This window comes from Chelon labrosus (genome assembly GCF_963514085.1).
Source record: "Chelon labrosus genome assembly, chromosome: 22".
Lineage (NCBI taxonomy): Eukaryota > Metazoa > Chordata > Actinopteri > Mugiliformes > Mugilidae > Chelon > Chelon labrosus.
The window spans coordinates 16,356,986-16,375,672 of record NC_140355.1 but is presented as its reverse complement, the minus strand read 5'-3'; the positions used below and the strand labels follow the sequence as shown (position 1 = coordinate 16,375,672).

At 40.9% G+C, this 18,687-nt stretch overlaps 1 protein-coding gene across 2 annotated transcripts; it reads right to left on the bottom strand.

Annotated features, from left to right (window-relative positions):
• Positions 1 to 891: 891 nt before the first annotated feature.
• amacr (alpha-methylacyl-CoA racemase) lies at positions 892 to 18,429 on the bottom strand. Of its 2 annotated transcripts, XM_084571971.1 has the most exons (7): positions 17,880 to 18,429; positions 15,786 to 16,042; positions 14,549 to 14,692; positions 11,030 to 11,190; positions 3,856 to 4,042; positions 2,500 to 2,666; positions 892 to 2,003 (listed from the first exon to the last, which is right to left on the bottom strand). In XM_084571971.1, exons 2-7 carry the CDS (start codon positions 16,030 to 16,032, stop codon positions 1,878 to 1,880), a joined length of 1,032 nt encoding a protein of 343 aa, XP_084428097.1. In that variant the 5' UTR covers positions 16,033 to 16,042; positions 17,880 to 18,429; the 3' UTR covers positions 892 to 1,877. The 2 variants fall into 2 exon arrangements, with proteins under 2 accessions (XP_084428097.1, XP_084428096.1); XM_084571970.1 differs by having other exon boundaries at positions 1,865 to 2,666; positions 17,880 to 18,427.
• Positions 18,430 to 18,687: the final 258 nt, after the last annotated feature.

Below are 18,687 nucleotides of genomic sequence, written 5' to 3'. Positions count from 1 at the left end.
ATGTTTGTTAATTTTATTATCTATCCTCCTGTTTTTCTCCTGTGCTGTGCCTGCACCTGGACTTCAGTTCTTAGTTTTGTTCCCTTTCGTGTACCACGAAACCTTGAATAACATTAACGATCTCATTGCAACGTAATGTTCTTCTGGGAAACCTACGTCCTGGCATTTAAGTGGATGTTTTGATGAGACAAGGGTGGTGTTCGTTGTATCCTTCTGCCCTCCTACACGAAGGATCAGCTTCCAGCCAGCCACATAATCCAAAAGAAAACATGATTCATCAGACCAGACCACTTTCCTTCTGTTGCTCTGTGGTCCAGTTCTGATGCTCACGGTGGCAACAGAGCCTCTTAAAAAACAAACTGTGATGCACTGTGTGTGTATGTGTGTGTGGCATCTTTCTATCATAACAAGCATTAACTTTTTTTCAGTAATTTGAGCTACAGTGGCCATCTAGTTGTCTAGTCAATACACCGGCATTAAAAGGCACCCGTCAGCCAAAACCTTAAAACCACTGACAGGATAAGTACAGTAAATAACAGTGACCATGTTGTGACACTTGGGAAACTTTTGGACCTGGCATTCATTCATGTGGATGTTACTTAGACATGTAGCACCCACCTAGACCAGACCAGGCACCCCCACCCCAGGCACTCCTTGATGGCAGCAGCCATCCCCAGCAGGATGCAGCCTGACACAGGCACACACACACAAAAACGGTTAAGGAACAGCTAAAAAAAAACAAAAAAAAAAAACATGAAAAACACAACAAGGTGTTGATCTGGCCTTTAAATTCACTAGATCCCAAACTGATCAAGTATCTGTAGGATGATCCACAGAGGCCCCTCCCCTCAAAGGTCCCCACTAACAACATCCTGTTCCCAGACACCACAAGACACCCTCAGAAGGCCCATGTCCATTCTCTGATGAGTCACAACTGTTTTGGAGGCACAAGGGAGACCTACACAATATTAGGAAGGTGGTCATAATGTTACGCCTGATCGGTGCATACAGCAAAACTGTGATTCTGCTTCATATTTTTACTGTTGCCTTGTTGTGAGAGATGATGAAACAAGAGAGATGATAGGCCTGCTCTGTGATCATCAGTTTTAATGCTGCTTAATTCACTGACAAATTGTTCATAATCATTTACATAATGCCAAGTTCGTGCCGTCATACAGTGAAATCGCTACCTTCAATACATCTCGTAAATAATAATCTGAACATTTGCCATGGTCAGGCTCGCGGGGTAACGGGAATAACATCAGTTGTGAGGTGATATTGGTTATACTGAAAAGGTTTGAGGCTGCAAAAAGCTATTATGTCTCTATACACCCACAAACACCACGGGATGCGACTATCACACATGACACATGATCATATCAGCCCAAGTACAAATGGCCTAAAGTTATAATATAATTAGATCACATTTTTCCCCAGCAGTATTTAACAATAATTCCACGACATGATTCATTAAAGTGTTACTACCTGGAATCTGGATAAGAGACACACGCTGGATGAATAAATTTAGCCGTTTAAAAATAAGTGGTCTTTTTGTAGGGTTAAAATTTCCTGTCCCTGAAATGTTTCTCAGTGGATGATTAAACTGCTGCAGAGCTGTGACTGAGACGTAAAGTGCAACCGGAGCACGACAAAGGTTCAGGTTTTCGGATGCCAAATTTAAAAGCTGTGGTGGGAGAACCAAACAGCAAGGGGTCTATTTAGTCAACATGTTTGGTGCTGCTGCTGATCTTTAAACCTACGCACACAAATCTCTTCGGACATGGATAAACTAGGTAAACCAGGATGTAGCCACTGGAATGAGCACCAGAACTGCACCAAGGTATGAGGAGAGTGCAGAGCACGGCCTTTCATCTTGTTCAGTCGATACTCCCCTTCAATGGAAGCACACATCTAAACTCCAAGTTTCCCCTGAAAGCATGCCAGGAGCAAATTCCTCTGGTGTAACAGAAGTTGTTCATTTTCTCCATTTGAATATGTAGCTTCTGAAAAGAGAAACACGTCCTATATTTTCCACTCTCTTTTAATTAGATTCTTACACAGCTGTGATAGATGTGATTTAAAAAGTAAATCAAACTGTTAATCCCTCAAATTTGTTCTGCACTTCACTTAGATCTTCGTCCGGATCAATTTTTAAAGTGTCCATATGGCACTTAATTATTGAACTCTTAACACGTCCTCTTCCCCACATATTAAAAAGCTGCTGGATTTTCAAATGAGCTTTTGACTTATGATCTTCTACAAATTTGCTTTGATAGCATTGCACTCTATGACTCTGTCTGCCAGCATGTGCTTTATCTCTGCCGATGTGAAGCCATACTCCCCTAGGACTTCAACTGTGTGCTCTCCGATAACGGGGTCTGCGGCAAGACAAGGCTCGGCGGGAGTCCGAGATAGAACCGGCGCTGGCCGGGGGCTTTCTTCCCCGCTGGAGTCCTTTATGAAAGAGCCTCTTTCCTGGTTGTGCGGATGTGAGCTCACCTGGTCGAAAGACAACACGGGCGTAACGCACGCATCAGTCCCGTCAAAAATTTTCAACCAATCCTCTCGCGTCTTTGAGGCAAAGCGTTCTGTGAAGATGCGTCTAAGCTCTGGCCAATCACCGAAGCTCATCTGAGGAGGCAGGTCTCCAGCGTCCAACTCTAAACCTGCAAAAAGATAAAATAAATAAATAAATAAATAAAGACAGACTTACAGCCTTGGAGGAGAGTGTATCAATAGCAAAATGATGTAAAACATAAATAAATAATAATGTTCAGCATCTCAGAGGAGAAATCAACAGTGTGTTAAACTCAAGTTTGTTGCTTGATTTGTTGATGACTGAAAGTGTTGCATCAAGTTACGGAAATTTCTGAGACACTTTAATATGCACGTATCTCGCCTCCAAATACAGAATACAGACCTGACAAGCACTATTCAGTGAGTATTTACAGCACATAAGAATTAGTTTCAGGAAAACATATTGCTGCATTTTTATGATTTGTGGGACGTACGCTTTACGGTTAGAGGTGCAGTACTTTCACACAAGTATCTTAGATAATTTTTGAGTATGCAAATAAAATATGGCGCAAAAAATGCTGCCAGTATCATTATGGAATTGGCGATTGTGAAACTGTGACTGTTCTTTGTGTAGATGCACAGGAGGAGACTAGCAGCAACGTGACGATAAGAGACCTTGGGAGTGATTGACAACAAAACCTTAGGTGATGTAAAGTGGGCGGATATGGAGTTAGACAAACCTCAACTTGTGGTGTTTCGTAGTGATGTGATTAATGCACCAATTGGAGCGGCTGTTGCAGCTGATTGACTTAACGTTTACCTCAAAGAAACACCGTCCACAACTTTGGTTCTTGCCCCAATATTCACTGTGCTGACAGCAGGCTTGAAGCGTTTTATGAGCCCAGATGGACCGGTGGTGTTGATTACTTTTTTTTTTTTTTTATGTTCTGCTTGTTTCGTATTTGGGGTGGGGAAATGTTGTATACAAGCAGTCACAAAAAATGTCTATGGACTTGATGAGCTTGGCACTTAGGGCTATAATTCATTTAAAATGCGCCCACAAGCACATTTTTGACAGCAGGTCAGTATGAAATATTGCAGGGAGTAATGAAACAACAGGGAGCAGCCACAGTGAGCTATCAGATGAAGAGCTGCACGCCATCAGTTGCAGTTACGTTTCCAGATCAACCAGTATTGAAATGTTTGCGATTCCTACTTTCACAGGTTGATGCTGGGACTGTACCTTAAATTGCCTTAAGCCTTAGTTATTGTCGATAACGCTGGAAGTGAAGGCTGCTTTGGATTTATTTCACATGGAAAATCATCGGAGCTACGAACCTTTCAGCAGCTGTTTGTAGAACTGTGGTTCTATGGCGCCCACAGCGACGTACTCTCCATCTGACGTCCGGTAGGTATCATAGAAGGGCGCTCCGCTGTCCAACATGTTCTCACCTCTGGGGCGATCCCACAAACCAACGCTACGAGATTTCCATACAAAAGAACCCGTATATGCTGCTCCTTCCACCTAAGATGGTGAGAAAGGAAGAGGCGAGTCTTTATTTTCCTCTTAATGCATAAATTACAGTCTATTATGCCTAAATAAAGGGCAGGGAAGTTATTGTAAAACACAATGTTCTTGCTGAAAATACAGACATAATGTTTCCGTCTCTGTGAGTTATTGATTTAAGCAATGAGAGTGCAAATGTTCTCAGATATCAAGTCAAAAGTTTTTCCACAATTCCTGATAATCAGTAGTAGTAGTAATAATAATAATAATAATAATAATAATAATAAATTTTCGTTTTATTTGAGCTTTTGTTTCTCTCATCACATTCCCAGTAGGTCAAAAATGTACGTACACTCAATTGGTATTTGGCAGTAGTGTCTTTAAACTGTTTAAATTGGGTCAAATGTTTCAGGTAGCCTTCCACAAGCTTCTTACAGTGAGTTGGAGGAATTTTAGCCCATTCCTCCTGACACAACAATCTATAGGCCTCTTTACTCGTGTGATGGCCACTCCTACACCTTGACCTCGTTGTCTTTTTTTGCCACAGCACTGAAACCGTTTCAGATCACAGTCCACTCGGAACACCTCACATTTGTGATCGAGTTTTAACTTCCCGGCTGTTATCTTGACATGCGGCTTCAATACATCCACATAATCTTCCCTCTGCACGATGCCATCTGTTTTCTGAAGTGCACCAGTCCCTCCGGCAGTAAAGCAAACCCAAAGCAAGTTATTATGCCAAGTAACGGTTCAATTCTAGTTTCAACAGACCACAGGACATTTCTCCAAAAAGTAGGATCCTCATGTATTTTATGGCAGCTTTGTAAGCAGTTGCTTCTTCCTTGTTGAGCAGCTTTTTAGATTATGTTGATTAACGATTAATTTTTTACTGTAAAGATAGAGATATTTTTGTACCCGTTCCCTGCAGCAAGCTCCTTTGCTGCTGTTCTGGGATTGATCTGTACTTTTTGTACCTAAGTGCCGTCAAATCTTGGACACAGAATGTGTCTCCTTAGTGGTATTATGGCTTTGTGGCCCAATGGTGTTTATACTTTCACTGTGTGGTTGTACAGATGAACGTGGCATTCGGAAACTGCTCCCATGGATAAACCAGACTTAAAGGGGAACTACCCTTTTTTTTTTTTTTTTTTTTTCTTAACAACCTGGACCTTACTTCTGGCATAAAATACGAAAAACTCGGGACTCAACGGGGAATAGCACTAGCATATCATAACAAAATATTGGTGAAATAAACGAGTTTCGCGGCAGATAATGCGTTATTTAGAGGCTGCGTTTCGGTGCCCCAGTCACTCCCACTATATGGATATATGCGGATCTAAATATCATCCGAATGACTCCAAATGACCAAAGTTACATGGGTGAGTAAACGATCGTATTTGATGCCAGAAATAAGGTCTAGGTTGTAAAAACCGGTAGTTCCCCTTTAAGGAGGTCTTGGCTGATTTCTTTTGATTTTCCCATGAAGTCAAACAAAAAGATTTGAAGTTAGGCCTTTAAATGCATCTACAGATACACTTCCAGTTGACTCAAATGATGTCAATTGACCTTTCAGAAGCATCTACAGCCATGCCGTTGTTTTACAGTCAACGGAGTGTACGTAAACTTCTAAAGTACTGGAACTGAAATAATCTTTCTGTAAACAACTTTTGGACAAATTATTTGTGTCGTGCATAGAGTAGATGTCCTAACGAACTTGCCAAATTTTAATTACTTGAAACTAAGTGTCTGCCTTGAATCCCACTGCCCTCAGTATTTTAGTAGTTAGGAGCTCATAATCCAATCCAATGAATGGTTTGGTCTCACGTGGTATGGACAGAAAGGAGCTGAGTTGATTTTGCTTATAACCAAATTATCTAATAAGTGAGATGTTTAGATACTGCTAAACTGTGAAAGACAGTGACAGTGAAATAACTTTAAAGAACAGTTAACAACGAGGCATCGGTCGAGACGCACGCGACACATAATTGGTTTCTGTGATTATAGGACATTGCATGCACACATATTTTTTTCCTCATATTGGTTGAAACATGCCCCATAACAAAATCCAAATGGCCTTTTACTGGACTCAAAGTTTGAAAAGACTGGAGCTTGGCAACGTCAGGCTGAAGAAAATGTGCACGTATATCTTTTCCTTATAGTGTGGCAAAGATTGACACGCAGACTCTTTCCAGAACAGAAGATTCAAGCAAAGTTGAAATGCCATGCTAGTGCAATAGCCGGAAAATATGGCAATTACCGTCTTGACAAAGGGGAATTCTGTTGACATTTAATATATAAAGCACGGGTAGCCTTACAGCATATTAAAGTTTCCACAAGCTTTTACTGCTGCTGCTGCTGCATAAAAATAAAATTTAAATGTCATAGAAATGCATATGATAAACCTGATTAAATCCCTCCACTATAATAGAAGCAGTCAGCTTTTATCATATGGGAACATCTGCAGCAGTCTTCCAGCACATGTTGTGGATGCCCATTGCGACTTTTGTTACGGCTGATTGCAATCAATTCACTTGCTGTGCCCTTCAAATCGCAGAAAAGGAGACGGCAGCTCTGTCAGTGGTCATGCATTCTGCACTTCCACAATTATTCTCATGCAAACTCATGCAGGAAATACCGGGACGACGCTGTGAATGTGTTTTCTACATTTTATTGGTTTTTGGTCGTGGAAAATGCCTTTCTGAATTACAAAGAAAGCGATGGTTTGAGTGATTGACAACACTCGTTGCATTTCCTCGCTCAATTCATGCGTAGCAGCTGACCACCCATTGAAATAAAATCGATTGACTGCGGTTACAGCCGACATGAAAGCATTTGAAACTGGAGGAGAAATAATAGGATGACAGACAGGCTTTGTGTGTGTCAAGTTAAATCGATTACCTAGGCTGTTCCATTCAACAGTCACTCGGCGTCTTACAAATACTCAATTACTGAACTCATGTTTGTGTCCACCTGGTGAAAACAAGTCCAATATTGACTCAGTTTAATCATATTCTCTACCAGCTCCAGAGGATAATGCCTTCACTACATTCACCAGCTAGTCGCCGTCTCACCGTTTGATGAAAAGCACGAAGTTCAAGTTTTAAGAGCTTTTTTTCCCTGGTTGCAAACGGCTGGTGAAGGTGAATATAAGCAGTAACGCTGCAGGCAAGGCTGCAAATAATGAACTAAAAGCCATTTTAAAGTGATATGAGCTGCAGATTCAGGTAATCATCACTTTGAGAGACCACTTTCACACCTGCCACGATTACACGGGCACTAGTATTCCTATAATAATCAAAATAATAGCCCAGTCTGAACAACACCTACCACCTTTAACGGCACAGGCTGGCCCGATCAGAAGGAATTTTCATCAGGGAAATATCAGTGCCTAATAACCACATACGCTCTGGTTGGAATGAAAACTCCCTTTCTTTGCCCCACGTGGGGTAAACCATCAGGCGACGTGATGTGATTTCATGAGGAACAGAAAAACGGAGATTTGAAAAGACGAACGAGGTCGGGATCAACGTGGGAAACGATGCTGAAAACATGGCTCCATCTTCAGTCCATGTTCAGTTGAATGAAGAATAATGAATAAAACTTGTGCATTTGTTAAATATCCTGGACATTCAACACTCAAATCATTTGACTCAGCAAGTTACCTTGGACGCTGTAATTGAGCTGAGTCTTCATATTGTCATTTAATACATACTGTAAAAACTGACTGAACCCCATATAGCCTCAACGTTTTTCCACATGTGTGAATGTACCTGTAATTGTGTCTAATGGTGTCAGCCAGACAGACGGCCGCTTTAGTGTTTTCATTCAACCTGAATGACAACATGCAACTCGGTGCATGTTCCAGCCGCCCACCCGTGACCATAACCTTTCAAAAGGATAAGCAGTTACAAACAGACGGATGAGTGGACATTTAATAACATGATTGAAAACACACTGGTGATGCGAGACGTCGATTAGAGAAAATTACACGCCCAGCCAGAATTGCTCACTCTGCCCTGACGTGTCACTGTTGATATTTCTGAAGCAGATGGCGTGATCGACGGCCTGTCTGTCAATTCGTCCGGCCCCTGGGTTGACACTGATGATCACAACAACAAGGTTCCACCGGCAAACAAACCAGGCCACACCACATGGTTCAACAACTGCCTCCACTGAAATTCAGGTATAAATGTCAAGCCCTAAGGCACTTTTCCCCATTATAGCTGAGCAATGCAGCTCATAAAGTCATGATATTAATACAGAGGGGGGAAACAATCCATTGTTAGGTAATTTTGCATTAAATTCATGGATGACTTTGACATATTTGTGCAATTATTCTCTAATTAACAGATGATTAATCAACAGTTATTTTGTAATTTGAATCAGCAAAAAGCCAAACATTAAATAAACTATGCATCCATGAAGCGAGGATTTGCTCCAACCTTATGACCGTTGGTTAAAGCTAAATTTTCCCGAGGAATAATGCAAAATTTTTCACTACTTTCTGCCACTGCCACAAACCAAAACAACTATTATTAAAGTAGGGAAATAAAGGGGCAGCTTAATCCACAGTCAAAATCCATTTTTGACAAATGTTAATAATATGGGGGTTGCTATTGTTTGACGCATTTTTCTGAGATTGTGTTTACTCTGATTGCCGAGGCTCTTACCAGGCAATCTTACTGGATTAAAGAGAAAATAATCAATAAAACCGACACAGCACAGACGGCAGTAAACGTCCTCAGCTGAATGAACAGTGGCCACGCCTATTCAATCTAACCAAATACAACAGTTCTGCTTTTGTCGTCACTGGCGGCTTTGTGCTGTATCGAATTATATCGAGAGGCTTCTGTAATATTCTGCAAACAAGGTAAACAAAAAAAAAACATTCAAAACTTCATAAAAAGCAGAGCTGCTGAGCTGAATTTTAATAGTTTGTGCAGGTATAGCTGATATCACGGGCAAACAGCGCACTGTTGGCATCCTAGGAGCAAGTCTCTGCACCCACATGCATATTTACATCACAGCCTCTGGGTGAAAGTTTTAAAAACAAACGTACCACCACCACGACTCCACCAATCAATGTCAAAAATACACCTCGGCCGAGACATGCATATGTATTTATGACCTTATTCCTCCCACTTACAAGACTGCCAGTGTGCAGCAACATAGAGACGCTGAATGAAAATATTAAACTGAACCAGAATCAGCAGATATAACTTTAAGTTTGAGCTCCAAGGAAAAGTGGCGGAGCTTTCTCAGGGGAAAACCTGGTCGTGCAGATATGTACAAGAGAACACACGCGGGACTGAAATGAAAGAAAAGTGTAGGAGAAGCTGCGTCATATAGTATGACGATACAGAGCTTTGGGAATAAGCTGAAGAGCCAAACAGGCGACACAGCTGCACACAAAAGAAACCCGCATTTTATTTATTTAATAAAATAAGGCAACCAAAAGTACGACTAGTACCCAGTACAGTGTATTCTTGTTAAACTTTTACACATTACAGGTCGACATTTCACCGCTGAAACGAAGACTCTAGTGCCTAGAGCAAGTGGAGGAGCTTAGATCTGACACAGCTGCCCCCTAAAACACCAACGATTCAAAACAGCAGCTGAAAGAACCTCAGCCAAGCCTCATGTTGTCAGCTGAGTCACTGCGATTTGTTTTATTCGCATCACTGTGCACTGACGACTGCAGCGTGACAGGTTTTTAACAAACTGTGCCACGTCTCATAATTACTTTACGGAATAGGATGGCAGAGCAGGGCTTGAACCTCACACTGTTAAACCCCACTGTCCGCTGTGACTGGCGGTAAGCCCAGCAGGAGCAGGATTTCTCATTAATCAATGACCACTACGCACTCTTTTCATTTTATTATATATTCAGTTTATAATTAGATTTTTTTCCAAACTTTTTCAAAGTCATTGAGGAAAAAAATACCCGCACTACTGTTGCATATTTATAAAATAACTACAATAGCTAAGAGCATGGAGCTGGAAAGGAATGTATTATGGAAACTTTATGATACAATTTTTCAAGCCTGACACAAACGGAATAAAATTCGATATATCTTAACCTGCTTTGTTTTAAAATCTGTCTCTCGTCCCTCGTGATATTTGCACAGAGCCTACGATGCTTTAATCGATATGTTGCACATTAACGGTCGCCGCGCACCGCAGCCACACTGCAAATATCATGCAATATTTGGTATTCAAAGGAAATTAATGAGATGAGGCACCTAACCATATAATAAATAATGCAATTTGTGAGATGCAGATGTTTAAATAAAATATAAGCTAAAAAAAATAAATATTTAAATGGAAGAAAATTGGTGCAGCTCAGCAAGTTAAATACTTAATTTGCATAACTTATTGTAAATACAACACAGACAGTACACTGAAAGCGTGAAGTATGTTTTAAGTCTTAAAGGAGCTCATTGGGGGGGGGTTCTGCTTCCAGCTCCATGGCGGCCAGTGAACATTAAGCACAGCAGAGGGACGTCCAGCTGATCGTTTAACCCGCTAATCTGGATTTAAGAGTTTGCCACGGTGCAGCGCACCATCATCTGGCACTGAACTGCACTGTAGAACAGAGCACATTATGGTTTGGAGCATTTTACTAATTTAACAGTTTACATCACGCTGAGACGGAAGAAGGACAGAGTTCCTGAGCTGCTAAAGATTGCCTCAGAGTGGCATAAACTGCTTTGCTGTGTGTGCGCTGTCTTCATGTTGCATTGCCTGGCTTGTTTATCATCTTCTCAACACTGCCTCGGGCAATACACCCATATTAATGCAGTCCTTTGCATATGTTTGCTGACTGCTTCAGTCACTGTGAATGAGCCCTAACCTCGGCTATGACACTGAGCGGTTTATGCAGTTTGTGCAAAGCGTCTTTCATTTGCTTCAGGTTGGTGACATTAGCGCGAACGTACGTAAAGCCAAGATCAAGCACGTCTTCATGCATATTTATGAAAACATTCTTATAGGGGACATGCTTACCATGCTCGCATCAATGATCTGTCCTTTCCCTGACTTTGTCCTCTCCAGCAGCGCCAGGACTATCCCAAGGGCGCAAGTAAGACCCCCGCCTGCAAAGTCTGCCAACAGATTCAGCGGAGCGTAGGGCTTCTCTCCGCTGCGACCCAGCCGGGATAAAAGGCCTGTGACAGGAATAAAGAGACAAAGACTTCACACCAAATTATCTAAATTATTTCCCCCGTTTTAGAAAATGTAAATCTTAACTGAACAGTCCCTGCAAACATGAAGCCACTTAATATACGCAATGGCAAGTGGACACTACTCCTTTGAGTATTATGTTAATTTAGTCCGACAGTCATTGCTTTTTTTTCCCTTTTAAACACGTATGTAACCTCAGCTCATGAATCTTTGTCCTTTTGCTACTCTTGTTATCTAACAGATATTACTAAAGACCTTGAACAAGTAAAAGGTGTCTAGTTAGAGAAACATTGTCAGAAGTCACATTTCCCACTTTTTCCTTTCCTTCTGCAGCCTGGAGTGCCAATTAAAGAGACATACCCAGTGAAGGCAACGGTCTCCACGGACTAGTTGGGTTTGTAAGAGCTCTGTAACACAGTAGGAAACGCGCTCAAGTATCGGCTCGCACGGAAAATAATTCGTTGTCAAACAGATATTTGTGTTATCCCTCACTGATCGCAGCATGGCAGTATCTGGGGAGGTACTGTAAATGCTGTATGCTATCGTCAACAAGTTACAAAGTTCACAGCAGGTGTGTGTTTGTGCTCAGTTTATATCTTTTCATTATACACATTTGGCCACAATTTCTCGTTGTAAAACATAAGTGAAGACAGCATTTGCTACGATAAGATCCTCCGCTCTCACATAAATAAAACATTAACGTTTGAATAGCTTTTTTTTTTTTTTTTTTTTTTTTTAAGTATGCACTTATTGAAATAACACAGCAAACAAATAGAGACTGACTCTGTTGCAGTTCTGATTTAATACTGTCGCTCATTAGAGGATGTACGGACAAAAAAAAAGTGGGGCTTAATGAAACTAATTTAAATATTTTCTTATTTTTAGCCCACTGAGGTAGCATGGCGCTACGAGGGTTTACTGACAATCCAAGCATCTATTGGACTAAAGAGATTTAGTCACACTTTCTATTGGTTGAATATGTGTAAAAAGGTTTCAAGCTGTGCACTTATGGCTGATCCACAGAGGTACAGACAAATCAGCACCCTGTGAGGGACTACTGGCAGAGTGTTTGAGGTGTGACAACAGTTTGTCCAAAAGCCCTGTCCACATGTGAAACAAAATATCCTTAACCGATACGATTCCCTTGTAGAAGGTTCAGATTTGATTCGATATCAAGTCATTTGGAGATATTCCAGTTTCAAAACCATTTTACTTAGATGTGAAAGAGAGATCTTCACAAAATTAATGTTGCAATTGGTTCCAGAGATTGGCGATGCTCTCAACGTTGGAGCTTGTTTTGGACCTGCAATCTTCCAAAAAGTCTTACTTTGTAGGCGTGGATCGATCCTGTTGCTAATATAGGATCATTCAAATCAAGATTATGTTCTACTTGTTTGAACGAAACGAGAAAAAAATTTAAATACTGCTAGCTTTTCTTGCCATCATCCCTCCATTTCCCATTTGTGCACCCATTGCTCTAAACCTGCCATCAGTGTGATGAGTTTGGTGGTAGGAACCAAAGTCGTGGGGGGTGTTTCCTTACAATAAAGGTTTGATGAACTCTGTGTTTGCCTGGCATGTCAATCAACCATATCAGTTGCTGCCACTGGTCGTTTCCTCAATCGTCTGTAGGTCAATCTACAGACCCCGGATGATGATAACAGGCAATTCCAGACTCAAGGGGGAATAGCACTAGCGTATCATAACAAAATATTGGTGAAATGAACGAGTTTTGCAGCAGATAATGCGTTATTTAGAGGCTGTGTTTCGGTGCCCCAGTCACTCCCACTATATGGATATACGCAGATCTAAATATCTCCCGATTGACCACAAATTACACAAAAGTTATATGGGTGAGTAAATGCCAGAAATAAGGTCCAGGTTGTAAAAAATAGTAGTTCCCCTTTAAGATTCAATTGTCTCTTCCTGTGTGTTGACCCCTAAGGCTGCTTTCTATGCACAGACTTCCCTTACCTTAAAGAATTGTGGTAATTACATAGCTTGTAACGCTGATCGCTTGCTAGCTTTTGAAATTCCTCAGACGGTGTATTTTTATTAATTCCCCTTTCGTGCCCTCCTACTATGTCATATGGTGTGTTGATCTGGTTAGCTGGAGTTGGTTAGCGGTAGACACCGATGGATGGACACTTTGTCCTGTTCTCCAAACAGTTTTCAAGGACGACTTCCCAGGCACATGATATTACAGTAACGTTTGTTTTTTTTCCTGCATTTAGAACTAATTTTTACAAAGGCTTACACTTTGTGTTTTTGTTCCAGGCTGGAATCAGCTGCCTGCGTTTGACCTCACACCCAAATGTTAGAAGGAGCTCTTGTGGGGGTGATGCTGGTGTTTTAAAAGCAGTATTTCTGCCTCGACTTGCATTGATGTCATCAGCCCCTTTGTTCGGTCTGTGTTTTATGGCACACAAAGGCTAGGCTCTTTGTACGCTCTAAAACACAGACTGAGCAGACTAACGAGCAGAGTGCCTGTGATCTGAGTGAAAATATTCCAATCCCCTAAACGACAAATTACGTAACTGACATCTGTGAAGACTCTCAGTTATCCAGGTCATGGTATGTCTAATATAATTCTGAAGAAGCCACTTGGATGAGTGGTGAAACATCTTCAAGTAAAACTCCAGTTGCCTTTGTTCTAGCTTTACTCTTTCGATGCAACTCACTGAAATTAAACCAACATTAGTCCCAAACCACTAAACTGTATTTAAATGGGCTACCGGTAACAAGAAGATGCATTTTTTAATTTTTTTATGCACACAAGGGCACTTGAAACCAGACAGCAAAGAAAACCTCTAATTTTGTTAGTTAATGAGCGCTGTATTACAATAATTTGGCATTTAAAGTTAGATAATTAACAGTGAGAGAGAGTTGGGAGTGCATTGCTGTGCAAAATGGATTTTAATTTCTAATCATAAAAGCTTCCACCTCATCTATTATAAGCGGAATCTGTTATCATCTGGCCCGACCCATTAATACCAATGAGGGTGGGCTAAATAACATAAGCACCTCTCTGTATAACAGAACACAATTTAAAAAAAAATCTGTTACACAAGACCAATTATCTCCCCCAAAAATGACTGTTAAGTTGAATGAAAAGCTCTTTAAAACAGCTTCAACGGTGCAGAACATGATAACCTCCACAAAGGTTTGGGGCTCCATTTACTAGTTTTGAAGTTAGCTAGCACAAATGAACAGGTGAAGGTTTCTCTAAAGACCAAACCATTCCAAGGTCATTAAAAACTCCACCTGCTTCTCAGAAGAGACATATCTTCCAGCATAACTGTAAATACTTCAGTATTTGATTCATTGTGTGTGTGCGATTACCTGACATGGCGAGGTAGTTGATGTCATGCCCAGCAGCTGTGGCATAAGGCCCACTCTGGCCGTAGCCCGTCAAGCGAGCGTAGATCAGACGAGGATTTTCCTTTAACAGCTCATGTGGACCGAGGCCCAGCTTCTCCATCACACCTGAAGAAGAAAGTCCATCTATAAATAATTTCATCTGCTTTCTCAGGTTCTCCCCATGCGAGAACCTCCAGGGCTGAAAAACAAGGCCAGCGAACAACAGCCAAAAACTGCAGTTCCTCAAATGGCCACTTGAGGCTGGCTTCAAAAGTGAGAGAATCCCCATTGACCTCCATGTTTAAAATTTCCAACTTTACAGCATAAATAAACATGTTTAAAACCCGAAACAAAAAAATGGTTTTGGTCCCTACAGCTAATTTATCAATTCAGGTCAACTCACCTGTTTAATTATATCTAGAGTTAAATTAAAGCCTAATTAATGGCACCCCGGTTTTGAGTGAGAGGTGTGTGCCACAGAGAGCTCACAGCGGTCTCAGGACCAGGGCTTCCTCTAGAGGGGACTGTGAGGTCCCACACAGAAAAACAGAAAGATCCGGAACAGTCTTCCACTCTCCATAAGGGAGTGTCCCACATTACAAACCTTCAAAACTCACCTCAAGCAGTGGTTGAAAGCAAACCAGTCTTGTTACCATTGACTTTTATCTTCTTAGTAATGTACTGTCTTGTGATGTGCTCTTATTGTGATCTATTGTCCTATCCTATGTCTTATGTTTTTTTTTGTTACCGTCCTAGGGACTGCAGATGCAAATTAGCATTGTTGCTATAATCCGGCATACGGTATTTACGTCTATTGCTGTCTGAATAGATGTTCATTAATGTGCACTGTCCCCATCAAATAAATAAATAAATAAATAAAAATCAAATGTTGCCGGCTGTAACCCACCTTCCTCGGCTCCCTTGATAAGGCACATCTCTGCCGATTTATGACTCAGACAGGAGTCAGACAGAGCCGGGTGCTGCCTCAGGCACCGCACTGAGCTTCAAAACCTCACCTCAACGATCAACAACATTCTTATCAAGAGTTTTGGGATTTATATCACGTTAAATGTTAAATTAAGATCATATGGTTGTACTTTTCATTTAATGACAAACTGGATGTATTAACAGCTTACTTTTAATTCTTAAACCCCCTAATAAAAAACATATGAATTGGTTTGTAGTAGGCTTGTTGGGCGTCTTATGCTGCAGGTCTGACCTTTACGATAGGGCTCAAGGACGACATCAGACTGAACGCAGAGCTTCCTGAGCAAGGCCACACCCTGCGCGGTCTTCAGGTTGATGGCCACAGATCGTTTCCCCCTCGCCTGCGTGTCCACACTCATGGAAACGTTGGTGCGGTTCACGCTGATCACCTTGGCTCCGAAGTCTGCCAGGATCATGCCACAGAAGGGCGCGGGGGCCAGGCCCGCCAGCTCGATGACTCTCACCCCAGCCAGCGCCATGGCGAAAGGACTACAGAGCAGAAACAATATTTTAATTATCACAGTTTTTATTACAAACAGGGGATGCTATGACTATAACATCTTTATGTATGTAACTCCAATCGTTTTAAAATCTGATTATCAAAGTACATACAGTATTTAAAATTCTTGAAGCTCTTGTTTGGATAAAGAAGATCCTTATCTCCAAGAATATACCATCACATGTAAGGCTGTGTTGTTTTATCCAGATATAATTCACATGTAAATGCATGTTTAGTCAACCCTGTGACTGGCATATCAAGTATAGTTTGAAAAGGTTTTAAATCAAAATTCAGAACTAACTGATAAATGATTTGCTATATGAAGCACATTTCTGAAAACCCAGCGCACTGATCTATAGATCATGGGTCAGGAACCTCAACATATGGGAGTCAACCGATCATTAGAATAACTTGAAAACTATGATCTATGGTGAAAAAAACTGAGTATATTTTGTAAAAATAAATACACTTTAAGGTCCAGACATAAACACATACTGTACTTTCAAGCCGTCAACCAGCCTTAGATTGATAACAAGGTTGACTTAAATGTTACTGGCAGACATCGCTAGCTGTGTGGAAAAGGTCACAACAGCACATGGTGTGCCTTCATAAGAGCCTTTGTTATTGTGGATTCGATATTTTCTTATTATTATTTTGTAATGTATATTTTTGTGGTAACAGTGTTGACACGGTGAGCTTGTCCCTCTCATGCCTCAAAGAAAATCCACCAAAAAAGGAGGACGCATGCAGCTTGCTAAAAGGCAGATGAAACTACTTACTGGGAATTAATCAAATTGTGGATGACATTATTTCTGAATGGGGTGTTTTCATTAAAAGTAAAAGGGACGATGACAATACAGGGACACGACTAAATTGTTTTTTGGACGTTTTACATATATTAGAATAAAATCAATTCATGATTAATGAAATAAGACTTTACATAAGACAGCTTTATTAGTTTAGGTCTTGTATAATTTGACTGTTTTGGCAGCAACAGCTGGTTAGAGTTGGAAAGTACAACCGTGGGTCAGGACAAATTCACATTATTTGCAAGATGCTTCACACACACACACAAAAAAAAAATAATATTAAACGCCTACAAACTAAAAACTATTTAACCTGAAATCATAACATATTTTATTTATTATTCAGATTTATTTAGCAGTTTAGTTTCAAGGAAGGGACACAAGTTCCTTCAACCACCCACATATTGACAGAACACCTGTTAAATTAAAAAGCAAAAAGGTATATATCCGTGATGATGTTAATTTTTGTGAAAAGACTTTTACAAGAGCGGAAGCATATGGAAACACACAGAGTGGGTGAGCTGCGGCATAACCCGTTTGATTAAGCCTATATTTTGGAAAAATTAAGCAAGCCGAATTATCTATCAACGCTTTCGTGTTGCGGTTCACCACAGAATGCACTCATAAGCGTCAGTGAATTACTTTGAAACTGAAGAAATCTTTACACCTGCAGATTCTCATGGAAGTTCTGAATGGCTCCAGCCCCTGCCTCATTATCCCAGCGCGAAGACATTTAAACTTTAGACTTTGAGTCCAAGGTGGGACGACATACATATCAAGCGGCGCTAACAAGGTCGTGCACCACACTGGTGCACGCTATTTCATATTATCCGATATTATATTGTTAAAAGAGGGTTTTATAGAGCATCAATGTTCAAATAACTGACATTTCAAGCAAACACGGGCTCAATCATTTAATATGTAGTGTTGTCATTAACGGCAAAACCACGAAAACAAGAAGATTGCATGTTTATTCGACAGCTAAGAGTTTGAATGTCATTAAGACACATTAAATACTTACTTGGCAAACAAGTAGAGGAGAGAACACGTCTGTTGATTCTAGGCAAAGTTCAGGGTACCCTCCTCCTCTTCTTCTTCTGCTGCTTCTTCTTCTTCTTCTTCTTCTTCTTCTTCTGGGTTTTACGGCAGTTGCTGCCCTCAATGTCGCATTACTGCCACCTTCAGCTCAAGTCTCCCTACAGCACCCACACATTTTGAAGCGGTTTTTCAGACAAATATTGAATCCAAACTCTCAACTGTCTTAATCCTGTTGATATTGACTGAAAAAAGGCCCATTGTATATATTCACATGACATAATGTGCACTGTCAATGTTAAATCCAATTCTCAGCGTTCTTAATACGACTTCCGTTATGTTCTCCCTTCTGTTTTGGATTGAGTGTATTTGGGCTCATTTTTCTTTGTTATCCCAGCGCTGTTACCATTGCTGGTTGGCCTCCCCTGGCGCCTTGTGCTCTTTATGCTCGCAAAGAGCCGACACAGAATCGCTAGAAATCAATAAATCTGCTGCAACTGACCTGTTAAATTCACTCTAATGCAACGGGATGCACATTCTTGTACAGGTTGTTGCATGTTTCCAGATTCCTTGACCCTTGATCTCTAAAACAAATCTGAATACTGTTGACAGTTTTAAGTCAGTCTTAAGTAAGTAAGTAAGAGTTCCAGGTCGAACAAGCCACACCACAGTTTGAGCTCCTGTCTGGATTTTTCCTTTTCTTCTGTCTGCAGCACTTATTTTGTTAGATGGCACTCTCTGTGCCCCGTCAGTAATCATCCAGTTGACCCAGTTATCGGCCACCAACTGGGTCC